The sequence below is a fragment of the Haliaeetus albicilla genome, chromosome 26 (assembly GCF_947461875.1).
Source record: "Haliaeetus albicilla chromosome 26, bHalAlb1.1, whole genome shotgun sequence".
In the NCBI taxonomy this organism is placed as follows: domain Eukaryota; kingdom Metazoa; phylum Chordata; class Aves; order Accipitriformes; family Accipitridae; genus Haliaeetus; species Haliaeetus albicilla.
Window position 1 is genome coordinate 11,324,976 of NC_091508.1, and position 20,629 is coordinate 11,345,604.

A 20,629-nucleotide genomic window follows, 5' to 3' on the forward strand; every position below is an offset into this window, starting at 1 on the left:
CCATTGAGCCCAAAAGACACCCTGCTCTCATTAGCACTTAATGCAGGTGAAAATAAAGGGGTTTAATATTAAAACAGTGTGGGCACATGGAAAACATCCACTCCAGACCTGTTGGAACTTGCCCAATATCAATGCTAAGCTCTTTCTCTATATGAGGAGCTCTTTCACTCATAAGACTATAACTCTTTATCTGGGCTAATAACGTTCAATATGAAACCTCTCAAATCCCATTTGAAAACTTAAGTATTCAATATTTAGGATATTTCTCCACTCCATTAGAATTGTAACAGCTTAAAGAATACCATCCTGCTGCCATCACGAAACAAGCTAACTACTTATCTGCTGGTTATATCCAAGCCCCAAGGTGTGAATCCAGGGGGGTGCTGCTGCTCTCCCACCCCACCGGCTCATTTATGCCGAGGAAGGATCTTGCTATTTCACTGCCTGCAAAGAAATGAAGGGTTGTGAAAGGGAACGACCAGGAGGCCCAAGGGCCTCTTTGGGACAAGGACACTGAGTGCAGGCCGTGCAGAGAGCAGCATCAACGCCGTGCACAGCTGGACACCTCATTCAAGCAGATGGAGTTGGCAACCCAAAGCTAAACACACACAGACAAGGCTCCGAGTCTGAAATACTCTGCGTAAATGTTGTAATGTTTTAAGGGACAAGCCATAATCTACGAACAATAGATCTGGTCACATTCCCGACAAGGCGAATTCCACCCTCCAGTCAAGATGTGACACCAGGCATCCGGCGCTCACTGACATGGAAACTCAGTCTATTGGCAAGGCACTGCCCGTGCAACCACAGCACCCCAGGAATATAACTGAAGAGCTGTGCACTGCAGCTGCTTGAAACGTTGCTAATTTCCTCCCAAATTTGTTGAAATTCAGATTATGGTGGTGGTTGGGTGAAAAGCAGGAATCCAAACCCTGGACTCCAGAAATGTCTTTCACCAGCCAGCGATGGGGCATGTTGGTGGACCCAACAGGAGGTGTCCACCGCTGGGACAGCCTCCCTGCCACAGGCTGTGACAACTTACCTAGTGTTGTAACACATGGAATCCATCCTCATAAACATAAAAAACAGAACAAAACAAAATCTTCTGGCACTGCTAATCCAACTCTCCTAATCAGGGTAAGCAGGCGAAGAGGAGCCCACAGACCCATCTGCCCCTGCATCAGCCACCAAAAGAATCACCAACTTTCCCAGCCTGTTAAAGTCAACTCATTTTTCTAAATGAAACATTAACCACGGTGTGATATCAAGATAGAAGACAGCTTTTGATTACATATACAAAGGAGTCTGTAACACTCCAGCTCTACCGCGAGGGCAGCTTACTGAGAAAAGCAACTCTGATCAAAACTTCCAGGCCCCTTCTATACACCATAAAAAAGAAAATCTAGTGAGCTTACTGAGTAACTGTATAAATTGTCCCCAGGTTTTTATGCACAAGACTCATGAACTTCTAGCCAGAATGTATTTCATTTGTGGCATTACCTTTTGTTCTGAGTTATGTACCTGTTGAACTCAGAGATGGAGGATTCTGGAGGTGAAGCATACAACAAACACACACAAAAATAGTCATTTTTACCAGGAACATCCACTTCCAGATGACAAGCTTTGTGTTTCTGTGCAAAATATTTCTATATACACACTCACACAATACATACAAATATATGCATATATATATACACACACACACACACACACAAATATGTATATATATGTACCTAACAGTCATGAAGGTCATAAGAAAAAGCTAATCCTTCAGGATTGTCTGTGGCTTGAGGTCACCTCTACATTTAGCAGGTGAGTGCAGCAACAAGGCATTTTTGTTGTGCAACGAGAAAACTTCAAGCTTCTTGGCAAGCTGTATATACCTCTTACTTTAAAAACAATATCCACATAAAATGAACGTGCCCAAGTGTTTTGCAACTCCCTTTGCCGATCATGGAGCTCCCACCATGTGACACAAACTGGGTTCTGGACACAGGTATGCCTAGCACCTACCGGAGGCATAAAACACCTACCAGAGGCATTAAGTAGCTCATTTACAAATATGCTATTCCCGTATCTCCTGCCTCCAATTGCTGTCATCATCTTCAGTGGACAAATTTCCTCTGCTAGCTTCTGTCTGCTCTGAATATATCTAAAGAACCCTTTGAAGTCAAAATATTCTTAGCAATTAGATCTTCTCTATTTCTTTTTGCCTTCCTAATTATCCTTTTAACTGCCTTCTGCTTATTTTAATAGATCTTCCTATCCTCCTCCTTACCAGACTGTTTATACTTTTTAAAAGCCTACTGCTTACTGCTTCTAATACTGTTTACATCTTCACTGCCACCTCAGCTCCGTTGCTGCTTTTCGCCTGATTTCAGAGTTAACCAGGGGAAATTTCCTCTCTGATCTCTACAGCTGTTTGTAAATACCTCCCATTTTTTCTACAATAAGTTTCCCTTGTATCTGGGAGTGGGAACGAAGTCTCCTCTAGACCACAAAGCACTCTGAGAAAAATCCATGTTCTTCTATATCGCTTTAAGCACACTTCTCTCAACCGCTTTGCCTATCACTTTTGCATTAGGAATATTAAGCAGGTTATTAATGACTGCGTCCCATGTGTTCCCTAACTACCTTATTCATTATCATTTCCTGCCTGAAAAAGTAAACAAATAGCCTTTTGTGCTCAATGTTACAGGAGATTACCTATGAATTTCATTAGTTATATCTCTACTAGGGGGGAAAAAAACAGTTGCAAGTACTTTAGTTTCATGCAAGGGCTTATGCCAGGGTGTTCATGCACACGTGCAATGGTCTGACGTTGGCAGAGGAGGTTTTGGAGCATCCCTTAGGGTTTGGAAGTGAGAGTAATTTAGGGTCCATTCGGCAGGCGCGAGAGAGTATATTAAAGGGAGGCTTACTCAATATTTTCTCTGTTCCTTACAATCCTTCCCCAACCATCTGCTATTGGACACTGGGAAACAGGATACCAAAAGAGAGAGACAGAAAGCGAGATCTTTTGTTTAAACCACAGAATAGCCATTCTTTATAACATAACAGCAATTCTCCCCTGTCTAACTGCTAAGCTCTGCCAGAAAACTCTGAAACACATATTCCATAGATGCAGAGAATAAGCAACAGCATCGAGATATGCAGCATCCACAGTTTCCCTTGGTAGTTTGTTCTAATAGCTAATCTCCCCTGCTGTTCAAAATTTCCACCTCCTACTCTTAAAAATATTTTTGCGTCTTCATTTTGTCATCTGAATGTTTGGATCCAGCTTCCAGGTATTGTTTCTTGCTACGCAGTTTGCTAAAACGAAGGGCTTTGGTACCTGCTTTTTTTTCTTTTTTTTAAACCCATAGAGAACTGGCTCCATGAAGATAAAAATCAACAAGTGAGATTTTTTTTTTCCAGACTCTTATTGTCAAGGAGAGTTTCCCAAAATATGGTGCACATCCCCAAATGTTTAGGAACAAATACCAATGAGTATTTCCTTTGACTCCTTGAATTGCTTCACTCCACTCACACAGTCTGTGTCTTCTCCAACTTCTCAACATATCTTAAAAAGAGAGAACTGAAAACAGCCATATTGTATTAAAGCATAAGCAACAGAAGACAGAATAGCTGTTCTCACATAGCTCTCTTGTTCTGCACACCCGTGGTTTGCATTACCCCATTCCCACAGACTCAGTGTCATTGCTTATGCTGCAGCAATTGTCCCTTTCCCATGCCACAGCCTTGTTTGGCATCTCTGCTCCTTCTCTGGTCTCCCATCCCAACAGCACTCCCGCCAGCTCTCACCTACAGGTGCATGACTCCTGTGATTCACCATATCAAACAAAGTTCATCCAATGGAGACTAACCAATAATCTAAATCGCTCTGAAGAGCTACGCTCCCTCATTACCTCATTTCCACCAACCCTTTGGCCATCTGCAAGCACAACCATTGGCCCCCAGCACTGTGGAGCTGGACCCCACAGGGCCATTGGCGATGCATGTGGTCATCCGAGACCCCATTCACAACCTGTTTCACACCAGCTTGACGCTACCAGAGGGTGTTTTGGTGCATGACACCAAAACAGACATTTTGCCAGCTCGGCAACGACACGTCCTCCATCAGTTCTGCTAAAAAACAAATCCAATTTGATATTCACATCACCTCCTCCCCCATGTTTTGTGTACTCCTTTGCTTTGTCAGTCCTCATCCCCAGGCTGACGTCAGGCTAAGTACAACAGCAGCATTTGCCAGTTTTTCTGGAATATTCTCACTACATCCAAGTCTTACAGGAGAAAAAAAAAAAGATGGAAACCCAATGGCCAGACCCCACAGGAGTCCCTAGTGAACATCATCCACAAGTGCTGGCTGGAAAACATTCCCAGCTCTCAGCCTCTGCTCAACCCCTGCTCTGGTTAATGCTGGACCTGGAAGCTCTTCTGCACATGGGCTGTAAGTGTATCATACCTCTTCCTTACAAATAGGGAACAGCAGTATTTATTAAACATGTCTAGTTTTTCTGCTTTATTATGCATTTTACCTCTCCTCAGTCGTGATAAGTCTACACAAACCATTATTAGAATTTCTTTTGTTCCTAATACAAATACTTTCTTACTGTTCCTTGCACTGACAGTCACAGATTTTTTCCCTTGTGTTTTTAACTTCCTTTATCAATTTTCTGCACTTGATAACTTCTAACTCAAGGATAACTGTCATCTCTTCCTTTTATTATTCCCCCCTTTTTTTTGCTTTTTTTTCTTTTTTAATTCTCACCAGCTCAGGCATGAGCTCAGCCTGCTCGTGTGGGAGGGTGGCCAGCGGGAGAGGAGACAGGAGAGGGGAGCTCAGGGTCCTGCACAACACAGGCTGCATCCTTGTTTTAGAACAATTTTAAATCCAGACTATGGTTCTCATTTCATGGCAGAGACCATCCTTTGCTAAAAAGCACCTGTGAATGACACAGAGGACAACAGACCCTGAAAAAGTAAAACTCAGGACCCACATGGTGCCTTTTTGCGAAATCCCACAAGGACACACCTGTACGGCCAGGCAAGAGGGTTGCAAGGTGCAATCTGAAGGAGGGTTTATGCCAAAGGGGACAGAACCCCTACAAGAAAGCTGGACACCACCAAAACCAAAATGAAAACAGTTGCCAGCATATAAAGGCCTATTTAAACTAAAGCCTGAGAAAATCAAACCAGGGCAGGAGAACATCCAGTTTAAGCAAAGCATTTTCTATTGATGAGGTCATAAATGTACTGTAATCCTGAAAAACTTTGTAAAAATTCAGGTAGGAAACAAAAGACTCAAGGCATTACAGTCCACATCCAAATTATGTAGGAACAATGGAGTTGTGTCAACAGAGAAGCAAAGTGCAGCCCCATAAATTAAACGTGATCGTTATATCAGTAGGTAGGAGAGAACCTTTATGGACTGGAAGCCCATCCGAGAAAGGCAGAGTACAGCTACAGCATCGATGAGCACAGAAGGATGCTCAAAATGTCAAGGAATACCAGAGAGGCTGCAGGTCTCTGCCAAGGCAGGGAATAAAATTTCAGTTACAGGAGAATTCAGTTAATCCCACAAAGACTTGCAAATGTGAAAGCAGGTTCAATGCAGAAATGATGCTCTAGGTCCTATGTAGGACCTCTCCCCACACCGTGTCCCCAGCCAACACACATCAGGGAAAGCAGCTGTCCGTGAGTCCTGCTCTGCTGTTCATGGACAATGAGCCTTGGCACAAGCAGAAGGAAACCAGGCATTGCCTGGGATGGAGGTACGAGCTCTGTGGAGCCCCTCAACCCACGCTCAGCCCTGCTGCTCCTGTCCCCTCTGGGGCTGGTTGCATATATGTGACTCAAGAGATAACCACCAAAACCTAGCGCTGCTGTAGAGCCCACCCACCACACAGGCAAAACCAAAAGTCTTCAGAACACAAAAGCCACACAGAAAAAGTCCATTATGCTAACATGTAACTAAAGAAAAGGGTACTTAAATGGGAAAAATGTGTTAAAAGAGTGTTAATGGAGCAGCTAAGAGGGCTTGCAGGTGAGATGGAGGACCTTGAAGAAGATGGTTATCCCCTACCAAAGGAGGCTTGTTAAACAAATAAGCATAGTTTAACAGCAGAGTGAAAGAGGCCATTAGAAACAGACAGACACCCTCAGAAAGAAATCAAAATTACGAGTATGTAAGCTCAAGGAAGCTACACTTAAAGCCATAAAAATCCAATCCAGAAAAAGATTTTGAGAAACAGGTCGCTGAAGGAGTAAAACCTAATTAAAAAAAAATAAAAAAATCAAACGCATAAGCACCAGAAGTCTGCCAGATTCTGGTATAAAGCACTGAAGAAAAATAAAACCACAGGATAAAAATTCAACTTCTTTGCACCAGTGCTAACCTGTGACAAGGCTCAGCAAGTCCCCTCCTGGACTCCTCCTTCATCAGGAATGAGCTGAGTATCTGCCTCAGACTGCAGGGTCACCAGAAAAAGACACAGACCTGCCTAGCAAAATTAACAGAAAAAAAACAAAACAAAAAAAACCCCAAACCTACACAGCCAGACAGTATCCATCCAAAAGCCTGAAAGGCATTAAGCTATTAAAAATCACTAGAATCAACCATAGTACCTAAGAACCAGAAAGTAATGAATGTGATCCCACCGTTTTAGAAGAGCTCCAAAAGAGATCCAAGGAACCACGAACTGCAGAATTTCATTTTTGTAGCAGAAAAATTAGTATAAACAGTAAACAAAAAAAAATAGAACTAAAAATCAGTGTTCACACAGATAAAAAAGAAACACCAGGAATCAATATGGCTTTTGTACATGGTAACCACTCCACTAAGCTATGAGGACTGTCGCAAGAGTCAACGTGCAAGTAAAGAAGGGTGAGTGAGCGGTGTAGCATAACTGGATTTCCAAAAAGCTTTAGACAAGTTTCATCTACAAAGGCTCTTATAGCAAGTACATTCACAATACTTTCATATGCATAGGATAAAGTAAGCAGTCATGTCATTGATTAACAACTGATTAAAAGATGGAAAGTAAAGGGCAGAAACAGTTTGTTATCACAGTGGGGTCCCGCAGACATCTGCTCCTCGCACCAAGAAAGAAAGATCTGGAGAAAGTGATACACTGGAGGAAAAACGACGACATACACAAAATCAAGGTATCTAAATGAGACATTAGCATTCACAAAAGCAATCGAGGAGACACTGAGGGTACTTCTGCTGCAGTGCGAGCGCGCATTCGATGGTAGCCAGCAAGGCAACAACTAATTATGTGTAAAGAAACAGAAAATGTGCCGATGCATAAAGCTGCATCCATAGTGCTGTGCATAGTTCTGGTGACCCCACCTTGAAAGCGATTGCAGAAATAAAATGGGAAGAAAGGAAGCAAAGGAGGGCAACAAGGGCAATCCAGCAAGAGAAACTCCCGTGGCTTGCGTGTACAGGGTACCCATGAACAGCCCTGAGGAGCAGCACCCCAAGGACAGGCAGAGAGAAGTGGCATGCAGGACAGCTGGTTATTGCTTCCCAAAGCACAGAGCTAAACCCCAAAAATAAAGCCCACAAGCAAGGGAAAGCAAATATTTTTCACGCTCCTATTTGCCTAAATAGATTGCAGACACTGCAATTATCCAAATCATTGCCTTGGTGGTCAGTAACACCAGGCTCCTAAAAATCCACGTAACGAGGGGCTGCAGCATTTCCTTGGGACAAGATACGAGGGTGTATCCAAAGGGTGTATCCAAAGGGTGGGCACAGCATTGTGAAGCAGAGGTGAGAAAGAAACAGCTGGATGCTGCCAGAATGGAAAATAAAGCTATTACTAGTAAATCAGCTGTCTCATACCTGGAGTTACACAGGACACAGGTATAAGACACTTCCTGTGCTGCAGAGCTTGCTGGCAAGGCTGCAGGCTTACAAGGAAACCCACAAAAGAGTTTGCAATACTGTTTTCTTCTTCTAATTTATGTAGTTGGTCACCACTCAACACCTGGTGATGGAGAATTGGGAATCAAAGCTGCTGAATGGCTTGAGCACCTCATATAAAAAGGCAACCCCTGTAAGCGAGAGGGCACAAAACCATCTAGGGAGGGCAGGAGAAACCAACGACCTCAACGTGAGACAGCAGAGAGCTCATGCAGAGGGACAGATTTGGAGACGGCGCTTAGAGCAAAATTTCCCCTGCCTTGAAATACAGAGACAGGGAAACACAGCAATGCAGAAGTCAAAGGAAAATACTGGAGGATGGATTTGTAGAGGTGTCCAAGAGGGGAAAAATGGTTATGATCCAACGTCTCACCTTCCCCATGCAGAATTATTAATAGTTCTTGCACAAAAATTAGTAATAGAGCCAGCGTGTTTGCTGGGTCCTCAGCTTCGCTGGGGAATGCTCTTCAAGTCAGCTTTGGGTCACCTTTGAAACCCCTAAACTATCTCCAGAAAGAAAGAACAGTCCCAAATTTTTCAAGTTTACAGCTCGCTGTGATGTCTACTCGGAAAAATCTAACACAAATAATTGGGCAAAAAGTTGAAAAGTTATGACGTCCCAAAAAAAATGTTTCTGCAATTTGCTTTTGAAAAATTTCCTACTGCTTTTTTGGGTTTGTGGGATCATTAAAATAGCTGAGCTGGGAACGTCATTTACTTCACTGGTTTTGCTAAGAAAGAGTACCTTCTGGGATGGAACAGTGGGGATGTTTATGGGGGGGAAAAAAGGCTTTTTGTGAATAAAATGGATTCAACTATTGATATGCAAAATAGACCAAATTATTATTTATATAACAAACTATTATAACGTGATCAAACTTTAAATATTAGGGAAAAAAACCAACACTTTGGCAGAAAAGAAACTAAAATGTATTACTCCTCATGCCAGAATTTTCTAAATGAAAGCATGTATTAATGGAATATATTCCTTTTATTTATTGTGCAAGGGCTCTCTTGCCATAGAGAGAGTTAAGGTAGGGGGACTGAGTGTTTTGGAAACAACGCTGAGCAAACACTTGAAAATTACATAAATCCAGAGGAGACAGATAACTTTTTTTGCTATTTTTGGGTGGGAGGAAGGAAGAGGCTTGAAAAATGTAAATATTCTAACGCCATTTTTCCTCTAGAATGGTATTTTGCTCATTATAATAGTCTCTTAACAGAACGAAATCCTTCTGTCCTGCTGAGTCAAACGGGTAGGCTGAAGTACAGGAATTAGGTACCATTTTACTGACTTCAGTCAAAGCTACTTGTGGGGAAATTTAACCACAAGCCTAAATCCCTGCAGGAATGGTCCCTAAGTGAATTCCTAAGCAGAACAAAAATTAAAGCATTGAAGATTAAAAAAAAAAAAGGCAAACCACACATCCTATGAGGAAAAGTCAAGATACAAATACAAATGGAAAATTCCTTCCTGGCTCCATGGATGCTAATTGCATACCTTATGCTAGGAGCTGAATATCATAAATTTCTACATATATATTTAATTAGGTTAATTTTAAAAACATAGACATATGTCTGCTTAAAGTAGACAGGAACATTTCATTTTGTACATTTTAAATATCACATAATGAACTACAATCACAAACACTGTTTATGCTGAAGTAGGAAGGCCAAAGAGCTCTCCATAAAACGAGGAAAACACAAACATTTACGTCTCAGACAAACAAACATCCACAAGGTGTGACTGCTATCTCCTCCACATTATCAGAAACCAAAAGCAAATGGAGCATTCTCAGCAAATCTACTTTTTAGCAACTAAACCAATTAAGACTACAGCATAAAAAAAAAAAAAATTAAATACATGCAAGGTTTCAGTAGAAGGTCCTCTTGTTCTTCTTGATTTTGGGGTGGTTTTTCTCATTTACGAGTGGCACCACTATATCCACTGAGGATGCTCCAGTGGTCCCATGCCTACATCCCTCCGACATCTACGAGCTGCTTCCAGGAGCTGGAATTGCACCGCGGCTCTCAGACCACGTGTGACACAACTTGGTTCTTGCAAACTTGCTCTAGATGTATTTTACCTCCACCTAATGCAACTTATTTGGATACATTTGCGTTTTTTATTTCTCGCCCAGTGTCCTCCCCAGCTCCTGGCAGAGCAGGTCCCCCTCCAAGACTGTCTCTCTGGCAGTGTCCTAGCAAACCCAATTAAGAAGCAGCACTAATTCTAACTGCTGTTATCACCAACCAGCCAAATTTATAGGCCTCTAAAATACAGATAAGAAGGTAAAAATATCCCTCCCTTGGAGTTAATATGTAGTACGTCTCAGTGGTATTAACCATAACCAGACAGCTGAAGCCACATGCCCCAAAGCAGCCTAAACACGACAGAGTCAAAACACACCCCAGAACAGTCTTCCTGGTGTTCAATTATTAATTCTTTCACTGCCAAAGTTCATCTCCAGCCCTGCCAGCCTGCACCGGTCCCACCAGATCGTGCCCACCACCAAGCACCCACCTGGCAACCCCAGGACCACCGACTGCCGGGTCCCAACCCGTCCCCCCGTGTTGCTGCCACTATTGTCATCCCAAGGATGCCCTTGAGCATCTTGAGAGCCCGACGCAGGCTCCTGTTGATGGCATCACGTGATTGCAAAGAGAAATCCCACTGATTCCCAAGGGGATTTTCAGATCCCCTCTGCTACAAGCCCAATCCAAATCCAGCTATGCATCCCTACACAGGTTTCAAAAACGCATACAGAAATTCAAAACGGTATTTTGTTTCCAGCAAATAATTATCCTGTGTCCTTACAACCCTCCCTTCCCACCCTCAAAATTACAAGTACCACAAATGCCGGTAAAAGCTTAGGATTTGCAGCCCACAGACTAAAGCGCATCAGACCTCAAGTGACAGATTTACACCCAGAAAGCAGTAGCTGTTCTTGGGTTTCAAGCTAGGTACCTACTGGGGCCGCCCGCATGCTGTTCACCGGGATGCTCTCAGCTCAGTTCCCAAACTACATCCAACAGTCTGCAGACTTAATATAAGAAATTGTACAAATCTGCTGAAATAGGGTTTCATTCATTCTCCCCTCATGTAGCCAAGTAATTAGAATAGTAATAAAAAAAACTTCACTAAAATACAGAGAACTCAATTTCAAGCGGGCACCCCAAAGGCTCCGCAGTGCCCCAAGCCCTGGCCAAGGACCACGACCACATTCTGCTCCCAATGGGGTCAACCCACATCACTTCGGGTTTTCCTCCAGCTTCCCCTCCCAGCTCTCCCACAATGGCAGAGCTGTTGGCTTTGGCTGCAGAGTTTTGAAAACTGAGGTTTAATACTTCTAAAAATAGGTCTAAAGCAATTAAATACTTGTACTAAAATTGTTCTCAACATACTGGAAGCAGAACCTAAATGATGGGCCTTCAACGCAAGCACACCCAACCTCTTCTGAAAACTTACTTCTGCTGCTATTTTGGGGCAGGAAAGGATACCGACACCCACACAGAGTAAAAAATGAACTTTCAAAAAATTACTTGCTGCCTGAGTGCATCTAGTAAAATGAAATCACAACAAGTATTAAAACCTGAAGACCCTGGAAACATGGTAGTGCCCTCAGGGCACCAGCATCAGGATGTAACCACGTTTGGCCCATCGCAGCTGTTGAGCGAGAACCTTGCTCAGCTCACTGCCAATGGAAAGGTCTGACAAACACGGCTGTTCTCACTTCGGTCAGTTGCTGAGATACTGAACCTTGTGTGATAACATCCCTAATTTCCAAAACAGTACAGAGGACACGGATGGCTCACTGAGCCCCTGTGTTATCTGACCCAAGCGTCGCTGAGCCCCTTGCTGGTACGGACCCAGCAGCCCACGCAGCATCCCAGACTCACCGCAGATCTGCACTCTCCATCGATGAGTCTCTCAGACACATCCATATGCACAAACACGTACACACACGTATTGATCCCTCATATATACAGCGACTCCTCGACGGCTTCGGCAGCCCCCAGCCTCTGCTCCACACACCGACATTTGTGTTTCCCTCTGTCAGCCCGTTATCAGCACAGGAAAAATCGCCAGTCCCCGCTTTTCCACTTCCAGCCATATTTTTCACATTACACCAGCCAAATACAGATGCGAAACAAATAGGAATACTGTAAATTACAAGCGAGGAAGGCTTTGCCTATATAATTAAATCTTTGCAGGTACAGTACAGCAGCTAAACCCCTCTAAGTGCACACTGAAGAGTGCCTTGGCAATACAGGTGAGAGAAATAAAGACAGAGGAGAAAGACTCCCAAAAAGAGGTACCCGAGCAGAGGAATTGGTACGGTGACACCAGTCCCACCACCGAAAAGCATCACGCATGGCCCCCCCAGGCCCTTCACACAGGGACAGCTGTGGGGGTGTGCGCAGCCCCCGCCACCTGCCAGGCTGACCCAGAACTCTGCAATTTCACCCAAACAGGCCACATGGCCTCCAGCTTCTCTGGAGGCAGCACAACTCCATCAACTACAAGTCTCATCACCTGGCAGGAGCCTGAAACTCTGCCCTGACCTCGTCCAAGAGTCACCTGGGCCCATCCACACCCACGGAGGCACAAGCACGGCGGTTCAGCCGGTTCGACCTCCCCAGGGGAGGCACAATGCACCCTGTGCCCCCCCCCACTGCCTCCGCTCCCCGAGCTGCCTAACGCAGCATCCCAGCTGGAGCAAAGGCTTCCAGCATGCTGGCACAAGCACTCACAGACCGGTCAATGAACCTGAGCTAACTGCCATTCAATTGCCAAAAAAAACTAAAAAATGTAGAGCACAAACACTCTTCTGTATGGGTACGGAGGTGGTTTAAGTAGGGGTTCAGAGTCTAATCTGCTAATATCACTTCTACACAACTCGTATCCTTAACGCTGTCTCCTTCCCCAAATACACCTCTATGAATAAGAAACTTCTTTGCAGTTGCACTTTCAAAGAGTATGGAGGAGGATTTTCCCTACTTAACCTCTTTTTCTGGCATGTCTTATGCTGCTCACTTTGGGAGCAACAGAGACTCAAATAAGTAAAACCCAAGTAACTCAGAAAAGCCATCATGCAGCTTGCCCAGCACCTCCATGTGCATTTACGCACTCAATAGCGTCGCTGTACGAAACCTGCATTACAGGAGATCACTTCTGTCCATCATTTTGGTATCTGACTGGCACATGCCCATTTCAGAGGCTAGCAAAGCAATTTCTGTATGGGAAGAGCCCAGACTGGTCACCCCTGCCCAAATGGAAGACCAATGCTCAACGCTCAACTTCACACACCACCACAGTCCCACCAACGGCGATGAGAACACTCAACGGGAGACAGCAAGTAAGGCCCAGGACTACGGGAGGATAAATTCAAGGTCTAAATATCAACCAAGGGAAAGCAACCCTGCCTCTATAAACACCCTGTCCAAGGAGTGGGGCATGGTAGCTTTGATGTCTCCAGCACGCATATGTCTTGGGAAGGGACCTGCTCCACAGAAGGGGCATCTCCTCCAGCCCCTCCCTTCTTCCGAAGAAGACACAAGCTTGTAGCAATGCCTCCTACATCCCACGGCTCACCTGAATGTGCAGCAGCTATGGGTGCATCTCAGCTTCCCTGAGACGAGGCAGGGATGGGAGGCACCAAATTCTGCTTCAGCCAGAGCCAATTGTGCCGCTGCAGCCACAGGCTTTGTGGAGAACCAACTGTCGCTGGAGCCACCCATCAACTCAATCTGCTGCTTATTATTTATGGTTATTAAATTTTGTATCCTCCCGATTATGTCCCCAAGTGAAAAGCTCGCTCTCCATTTATTATACGTGTTGTGTATTATGTTATTTATTATATATGTTTATTTATATTCATTTCTTTTTAATTTTCTTTTTAAACATTATTTATATTAATTTCTCTCCACTCCTTTTCTGCTACAGCTGTACCCCACTCCCACTGTCATCAGAGCGAACCAAGGTAGCCAGGAGCCACGCGCCGTGCCTCTCCCACGCAGGGCACATAGCCAACCCCTTCACCGTACACCACGTGCCGCTGCCTTCCCAGGTCCCTCTTCCCGCTCCTGGTGCCATGGCTTAAAAATTCAGCTCTCACACGACTGCCGAGAAGGCAGAGCTGCTGTGACAAGTTGCACCAGAGCCGTGTGCCACTGATGAAAGACACTTCGCAAATGGTTATTTTTCATATACTATCCATGGTAAACAGCATCATTCATTTCTATTCCCTTGCTCCAGACAAATCAACGATTGTTAATGCAAAGTCAACACGTCCAGATGTAGTTTGCATACTAGTTAACCACTAAATTGGCATCACATAGTACAAAATAATCAAGAGACATTCAAGGAACTAAACAAAAGCAAAAAGGAGGCAGATGACTAGCAATTAATCCATAAAAGACCTTTAAAAATTAAAAACTTCTTCTCCAGAAAACACGGTACGGCCAAACTGAATCCATAAATGCGAAATTCTAAATATATGTAATGCTAGATGCTCAGAAATTTAGAAATTACAAGAAATAAATATCTCCCAGTGCCATTTACTCATGTCCCTTAGCAAAAAGCAACCGCAACCTCCAGCCGTGCTTGCAGCCCCTCCCCAGGCGCCTCTTCCCCTCGCCCTCCCCTTTCGCTCCCCATTTGGCACACTATGTACAAACAGGGCCTAATCCTGCAAACGGCACCTCTGATAAAATTTACCTTTATGGGCAGCTCCCCACGACCGTGGGACTAACCCTACCCATTTTACATCCCCCAGCACGATTAGCACGCAAGTAATTGCTTACGTGGATCTGAGCATGAACCAGAGCAACCCCCAGCACCCTGTGTAACAACCGGCAGGTTAAGGTGGGATCCAGCAAACCCTTCTGCATGTGCAATATGTTTCATGCACGCACGTCGTCCCACAGCAGCTACCTGGGCTGGGTGACCACACGGTCCCCTACGCAGATAACACCTGCACCGTGCTGTTTCCGAAACCCCAGCGATCCCCGAGATGCTCAAGGTGAAGCTGCCGGCAGTCCAGCTGGCGATGCCAGGGATGCCGAAAAGGTCCAATTCCCAACCCTGCTCACCCACCCGCAGCCAGGGTGGCCCCGCGGGGAGTTGTGCCGTGTGGACCAGCCGGGAGCAGCCCAGCAGCCGGCACCAGGGACTGAGCCCCACCATGCCGCGGTGGGAAGGTCTAAACACTTCAACAGGCACAGCATCCGAAGAAGCGGGCACAAATCCTTAATCCATATCAGCACGAGCCTTACAGCAAGTTTCAGCCCCCCCGCACCCCCCCCCAAAATTAATCTGATTTTTAGAACGCTAATTTCACTACCGCACTTGCATAATTGCAAACTTGACTGTGCATCACCAGGGCCACGTGACTGCACCCGTGAACTGAACTATTCACGGCGTTGCATTATGGCAGTGATATATATTTAAATTATTCTGGAGTTATGTGAATAGCGTCGTAAGGTTTTATATGGCGCTTGTGTAAATATTATCTACTACTTTAATAATATTATGTCTATTTTCATCGTCACTGAGGATGAGGTATTTGAAATTTTTCTTTTTTGAAAAATACATTTCAATTATGTCACAAGTAATCTGTTGGTATTGCTCTGCCGGGTTCCCTTCCTCCCCCTCCCCCTTCCAGGCTGCCAAACAGCAATTTTTAAAATAATAAATATTGATCAACTTTCCAGGGAAAAAATAAATAAATAAATAAAATCCCCCTGAAAGCAGATTGCAAGGAAAAATTATGAAAAATTTTTCAAGCAGGAGGTTTCCCCTGGAAGGACACCGGCACACAGAAAGGTTAGATTCAGAAACCCATTATAACCTCAAGCGTAGCTTTTCATCACCAGCGGAACATATAATGGAAGCCGTTGTTTAAAAGAAACTGATATACACAGAGTTAAAGATTGTAAAGGTTGCGGTACGCACACCTACGGTATGACAGCATCCCCACAAGTTGCAGCCGAGTACTATGGCATTGCATTTTCATCTCTGCAGAGGAGATGTGCAACACGCAAACCCATTTCAAATATCAACAGAAAATTCACTTATTCCCACAACAGCTGAAAACAGGTTAAAACAGATATAAGCTAGGGCCTTTCAAGTTTCAATTCCTCTATTTTAGGATAGCATGATAAACTTTAAAGATACAACTGTAAAATGTTGTCATTGTGACCCAAAACTGAATATATGTCATTATTTGTAATTAAAATGCAGCACCCACCAATGTGTGTCCCCCCCAGTCCCAAAGCACAGCCACGGTGTTGCTCCCCAGATCTGGGGGTGAGGGTGTGGGTCTGGGCAGAGAAAAAGCAGCATCAAAAGATCTCTGTTTGGAAAAAATGTATGAAACCTTAAAAAAAACAATTACAGCTAAACAGTTTCTTTGGATATAATCATAGAGTAAGTGAAAGTTATGGGGTACAGCTCAAGGAAGGGAATTCTTGGGAGTATAAGAATATGGAAAAGCCACCACGTTAAAAGCTTCCTGGATGAAACCATGAATAAAATATTCTCCAGGATTGTTTAATCCAATTTAGAGCATTGTGCGTAATTTTTACCCATATGTGCCACCCCACTCTAACTGCACCACTGCTGGTCTGTCACCGTGGTACTCGCTTCATTATTTGCTAAAAAAGAGATTCAGGAAGAGGGTGGGTCCTTTTCGGGGGGGGCCAGGGGGGAAATAAATGCAAAAATAAAAATATGAAGTTGACATTTCAGAGTATTTTCTCCTCCACCCAAGAGTTATCCTGCTTTGCAAATTTTTTCCACACACCCCCCCCCACTTTGAGCAACCCAAAACACGAAACAAATAAAGGGGAGGAGAGTGAAAAACAGCCCCTGAACCTTGAATTCACCAGCCACTCTTCCAGCAAATATCAAGTTACAATGAAATAAAAATCAAAACAGGAAAAAAAAAACAAAAAAAAAAAAACCAAACTTTTCGGGGGGTTGAGATTCAGAATTAAAAATTAATTCCAGATTGAAATTTAATTTTTTTTAAAGCGCTTGGATTTCAGTATTTGCGGGTGCATGCCCGGCAGCTCCAGAAACTCACTTCTGAGTTCAAAATTTAAAAATGCCTTTTTCAAAAAAAAAAAAAAACTGCTGCAGCTGTGGAGCCAGCCATCTTGCTATTTTGTCCCCATTTTAGAGAGGAGACTGTGTCAAGGTTGGTAAAACTCAATGTTGACCTAATCTTTCCCTTCCTCTCCCTCCCCCACTTTTGGGTGGAAAGGCCATGTATCTCTCCTATATTGCTTTTTTCTTGAAACAATGCATGTTTCAGTGCTCTTTTGTTATTTATTTTTAAAAAGATCAATACCAAGACCCCAGTATTCAAGGGCAACCCTACAATAATAAACCAGTGTCTGCACAGTCCAGAACTCACAGGCAGCCCATAACAGCAAAATAATAGGAACATAACAGCATTTTAAAAAAAAAAATTATGAAAAAAAGATTTTCAATTCAAACTCCAGGGAGGCTTTATAGTGAGAGTCAAGGAGAAAAAGGATTTTGAAATTGTGAAAAATATCATGGGTGAGCCCTTTAAAGGCACTTTAGTTTTACTGTTTAGAAAAAAAAAATCAAAATCACTAAATCTGCAATTATTTTTTCACAATATTGTTAATTATGCATATTCATAATATCATGGCGGACCTTATAATAAACCTGTGTAAATACTAGATTTATATGATTCACAGTATCTGGAGTTGTTACACTGTGTGTGTTTAAAAAAAGAAGAAAAAAAAAACCAACCTAAAAACCCTACTATGGAAATTTTTTTCTTTACAAAAGAAGTAGGAAATTAAATGCTGGAAACTATGTTTTAATTATGCCAGGAGAAACCATCAGAAAAGCCAAGAAATTCAAAAATAAAACTGACATTCGACTCTTAATTTTGCTTGTCCTCGTGTTTTCCTGGACTGTGTTTAGAACCTCATTGTTTAAGAGCAGTTTTGCATGAAATCCAAAATCACAAAAAAAAAAAAAAAAAAAAAAAAATTTGGGTGTGTCCACAGCAAATTTTCTATGCTCAAATTTTCCTGCAAAACTCCTCATTTAAAACAAGTAACTTTAAGCACTGCAGCAAAAAAAATCAGTTTTGGCACAGCGTGCTGCACAAGTTCAAAATTACAATGAAGTACAATTCATAATTGCTCTGTAACAGCAATTCTCCCACTTTCCCAAACTAATCACTTTATTGCGGCTCATCCAGGGGTGCCCATCTCAAACTTGAATTACTTTCATTTCCGAGCACTCTGCTGCTCCCAACCTCCCTTTTCCTCCAGAAAAAGGGGTGGCGGGGCGGCGGGGGGGGTGAAGAACCTGAATTCATTCAAATTCCAGCTTAATTTTCATTTACATATTAGCTGGGCTTTGCCTCCAAAGGGACAAAAATGAAATTTGGGGGGCGAGCCCGGCGCAGCCGGCGGCTGCAGCGGGGGGACCCCGGCCCCGCCCGCCCCGCCGGCCCCAACTTTCTTGAAAAATAAGAAATAGCACAATATTTCCTCTTTTTTTTTTTTCCCCAATTTTAATTTCTTTTTTTTTTTATTTACGAAATAGTCTCCTCTAGGTGGCGTCGTTTTAATGGAAAAAAAAAAAAAAAAAAAAAACCTTACCGTTCGGGAGGAAAATTAGAGAAGAGGAAAAAAAAAGAAAAAAAAAAAAAAAAGGCACAAGCAAAAGCCCCGAGAAGGGGAGTGGGGGAGCGGCGAGCGGCAGCTCGGCGGGCCCGGAGCGCGGGGCCAACCGGGCCGGGCCGGGCCGGGCCGGGCCGGGGGCAGGCGGGCGGGCGGGCCGGGGTGCGGGCGCCGGGCCGGGCCGGGCCGGGCCGGGCCGCGGCCGGCGGCTCGTCCCCGCCGACATGGCTGCTGGGCGCCGCTTTGTTTTCCGCCCCGGTCCGAGGCGGGCGGCGGGGCCGGTGCGGGCCGCGGCGGTCCGGGGAGCCGTGCCCCGGCGGCGCCCCCCGCGCACTGCGCCAAAGCGCCGCCGGCGGGGCTCCGCGACGGGGCGGCTGCGGCTGCCGCCCTCCCTCCCTGCCTCCCCGCTCCCTCCGCCTCCCCCCGGGGGACACGCCGCCCGGCCGCCGCGTACCTGCGCTCCCGTCGTCGTCGTCGCCGCCGCCGCCGGAGCGGAGCCGTCCGGCTGGTTCATGAGGCTGGGGCGGGAGGCAGGCGAGCCCCGCGCCGCCGGGGCCTGCGATCCGCCGCGCACAATGCCGGCGCCGCCGCCGCCGCCGCTGCCTCCTTTCCGCCCTCCCAGGAGCGGCGAGTGGGGGCGATGCCCCCGCTGCGCGGGTGGGCGGCTCGCCGGGCTGCTGCAGCCCCCCTTCCCCCCGGGGGCATGGGCCGGGGCGGCCGCCGCGGGCACGGGCGCTGCCGCTAGCGGCGCGGCGCGCAGGGCTGGGCGGGCGCCTCCCGCTGCCGAGCCCGCGCCGCCGCCGCCATCACGAGCCGCTCTGGGGGCAGCTCCAGCCGCAGCGCGCTCGCAGCCAGCGGCGGCGGGAGAAAGGGGCTGAGTCTGGCCCAGCGCGGGAGCCGCGCCGCGCCGCCGGCCGGCCCCGCGCTGCCCTCCGCCCCCGCGCGGCCCCGGCCCGGCCCGGCCCCGCGCCGGGCACCGCCGCCGCGGCCGCCCAGCCCGGCCGCCGCCGCCCGGCGGGCGCGGGGCCGCTCCGCTCCGCGCCGTGGGGCCGCCGCGGCGGCGCCCCCCGTGGGGTGGCCCCGCGCGGGCGAGGCGGGGGACGGGGACGGGGGCGGGCGCGGACCCCGGCCGGCAGCCTGCCCCCGAGAAGGCCGGGGAAAGCGCCGGGGTCGAGCCCCCCCGCCCCGCCTCGCCCCGGCCTGGCCCCGCGGGCCCCTCGTCGAGGCGGCCTTCGGCCCGGGGCGGGGGGGGTGGAAGCCCGGCGGGCCGTAGCTGGGGTGGGAGCCCGGGGTCCGGCGCGGCACCCCCCCGGCCTCCCGGGAAGGGACGGTCGCACCTCGGGGCGGCTGAAGGCGAAGGGCGCGGGGACGGACGGGCCGGGGCAGCATCGCCCCTGCCTGCGCTCCCCTTACTCCCGCCCTTGGAAGCACCGTCCGTCCGTTTAGCCCTGAAGCTCCCAGGTGTTGCCCCCCCCCCCCCCCCCGATGTTTGAGAGGTGTTTTGCCACGGTGCAAAACGGGGGAAAGCTTTTCCCCGTCCTCGCGTGCAACTCATCCCGACACCACCTCCCTCCGCAAAGGGCTTTTCCTCGGCACGTGCTCGCGACGCTCGGTGCCGCCCAGCAAACTCTGCTGTTCTCCTCCAAAACCAAAAAAGCAGCCGTGCGTTAACTGCATTAACTATAAACATACAGCATTAACGATAAACTTAATTACACCTCGGGCGTACCCGGTGTTTTTCTCCCTCGCGAAGCACTGCCAAAAATAGTTATTAATAGTATTAATAAAATAATCTGAACTGATGGGTTTCCCTGCCCCGGCCCGTGATAGCCTCTTTCCCAAGAGCTCCACAAAGCTAGAAATTTGTGGAGAGTCGAACGCTGATTTTGTTCTTGTTGCCCAGACTTAAGATCGCTGCAAAGATACTGCAAAACACAAATTTATTTTTCTTAATATCTTTCATGCAGATTTCATTCCAAAACGCTGTACAGTCAGATAATGTAATTACAGAGCTAAATA

The 20,629-nt window shown here is 46.3% G+C and overlaps 1 protein-coding gene across 19 annotated transcripts in view; it reads right to left on the minus strand.

Annotated features, from left to right (window-relative positions):
- The window catches only part of ZNF618 (zinc finger protein 618), a 164,659-nt gene extending 144,484 nt beyond the window's left edge, over nt 1–20,175 (minus strand). For all 19 annotated transcript variants that reach the window (XM_069770888.1, XM_069770893.1, XM_069770885.1 and 16 more), the window contains exon 1: nt 19,065–20,175. In XM_069770888.1, the coding sequence (XP_069626989.1) occupies nt 19,065–20,165 (1,101 nt within the window). In that variant the 5' untranslated portion in view covers nt 20,166–20,175. The remainder of the gene's footprint in view (nt 1–19,064) is intronic.
- Nucleotides 20,176–20,629: the final 454 nt, after the last annotated feature.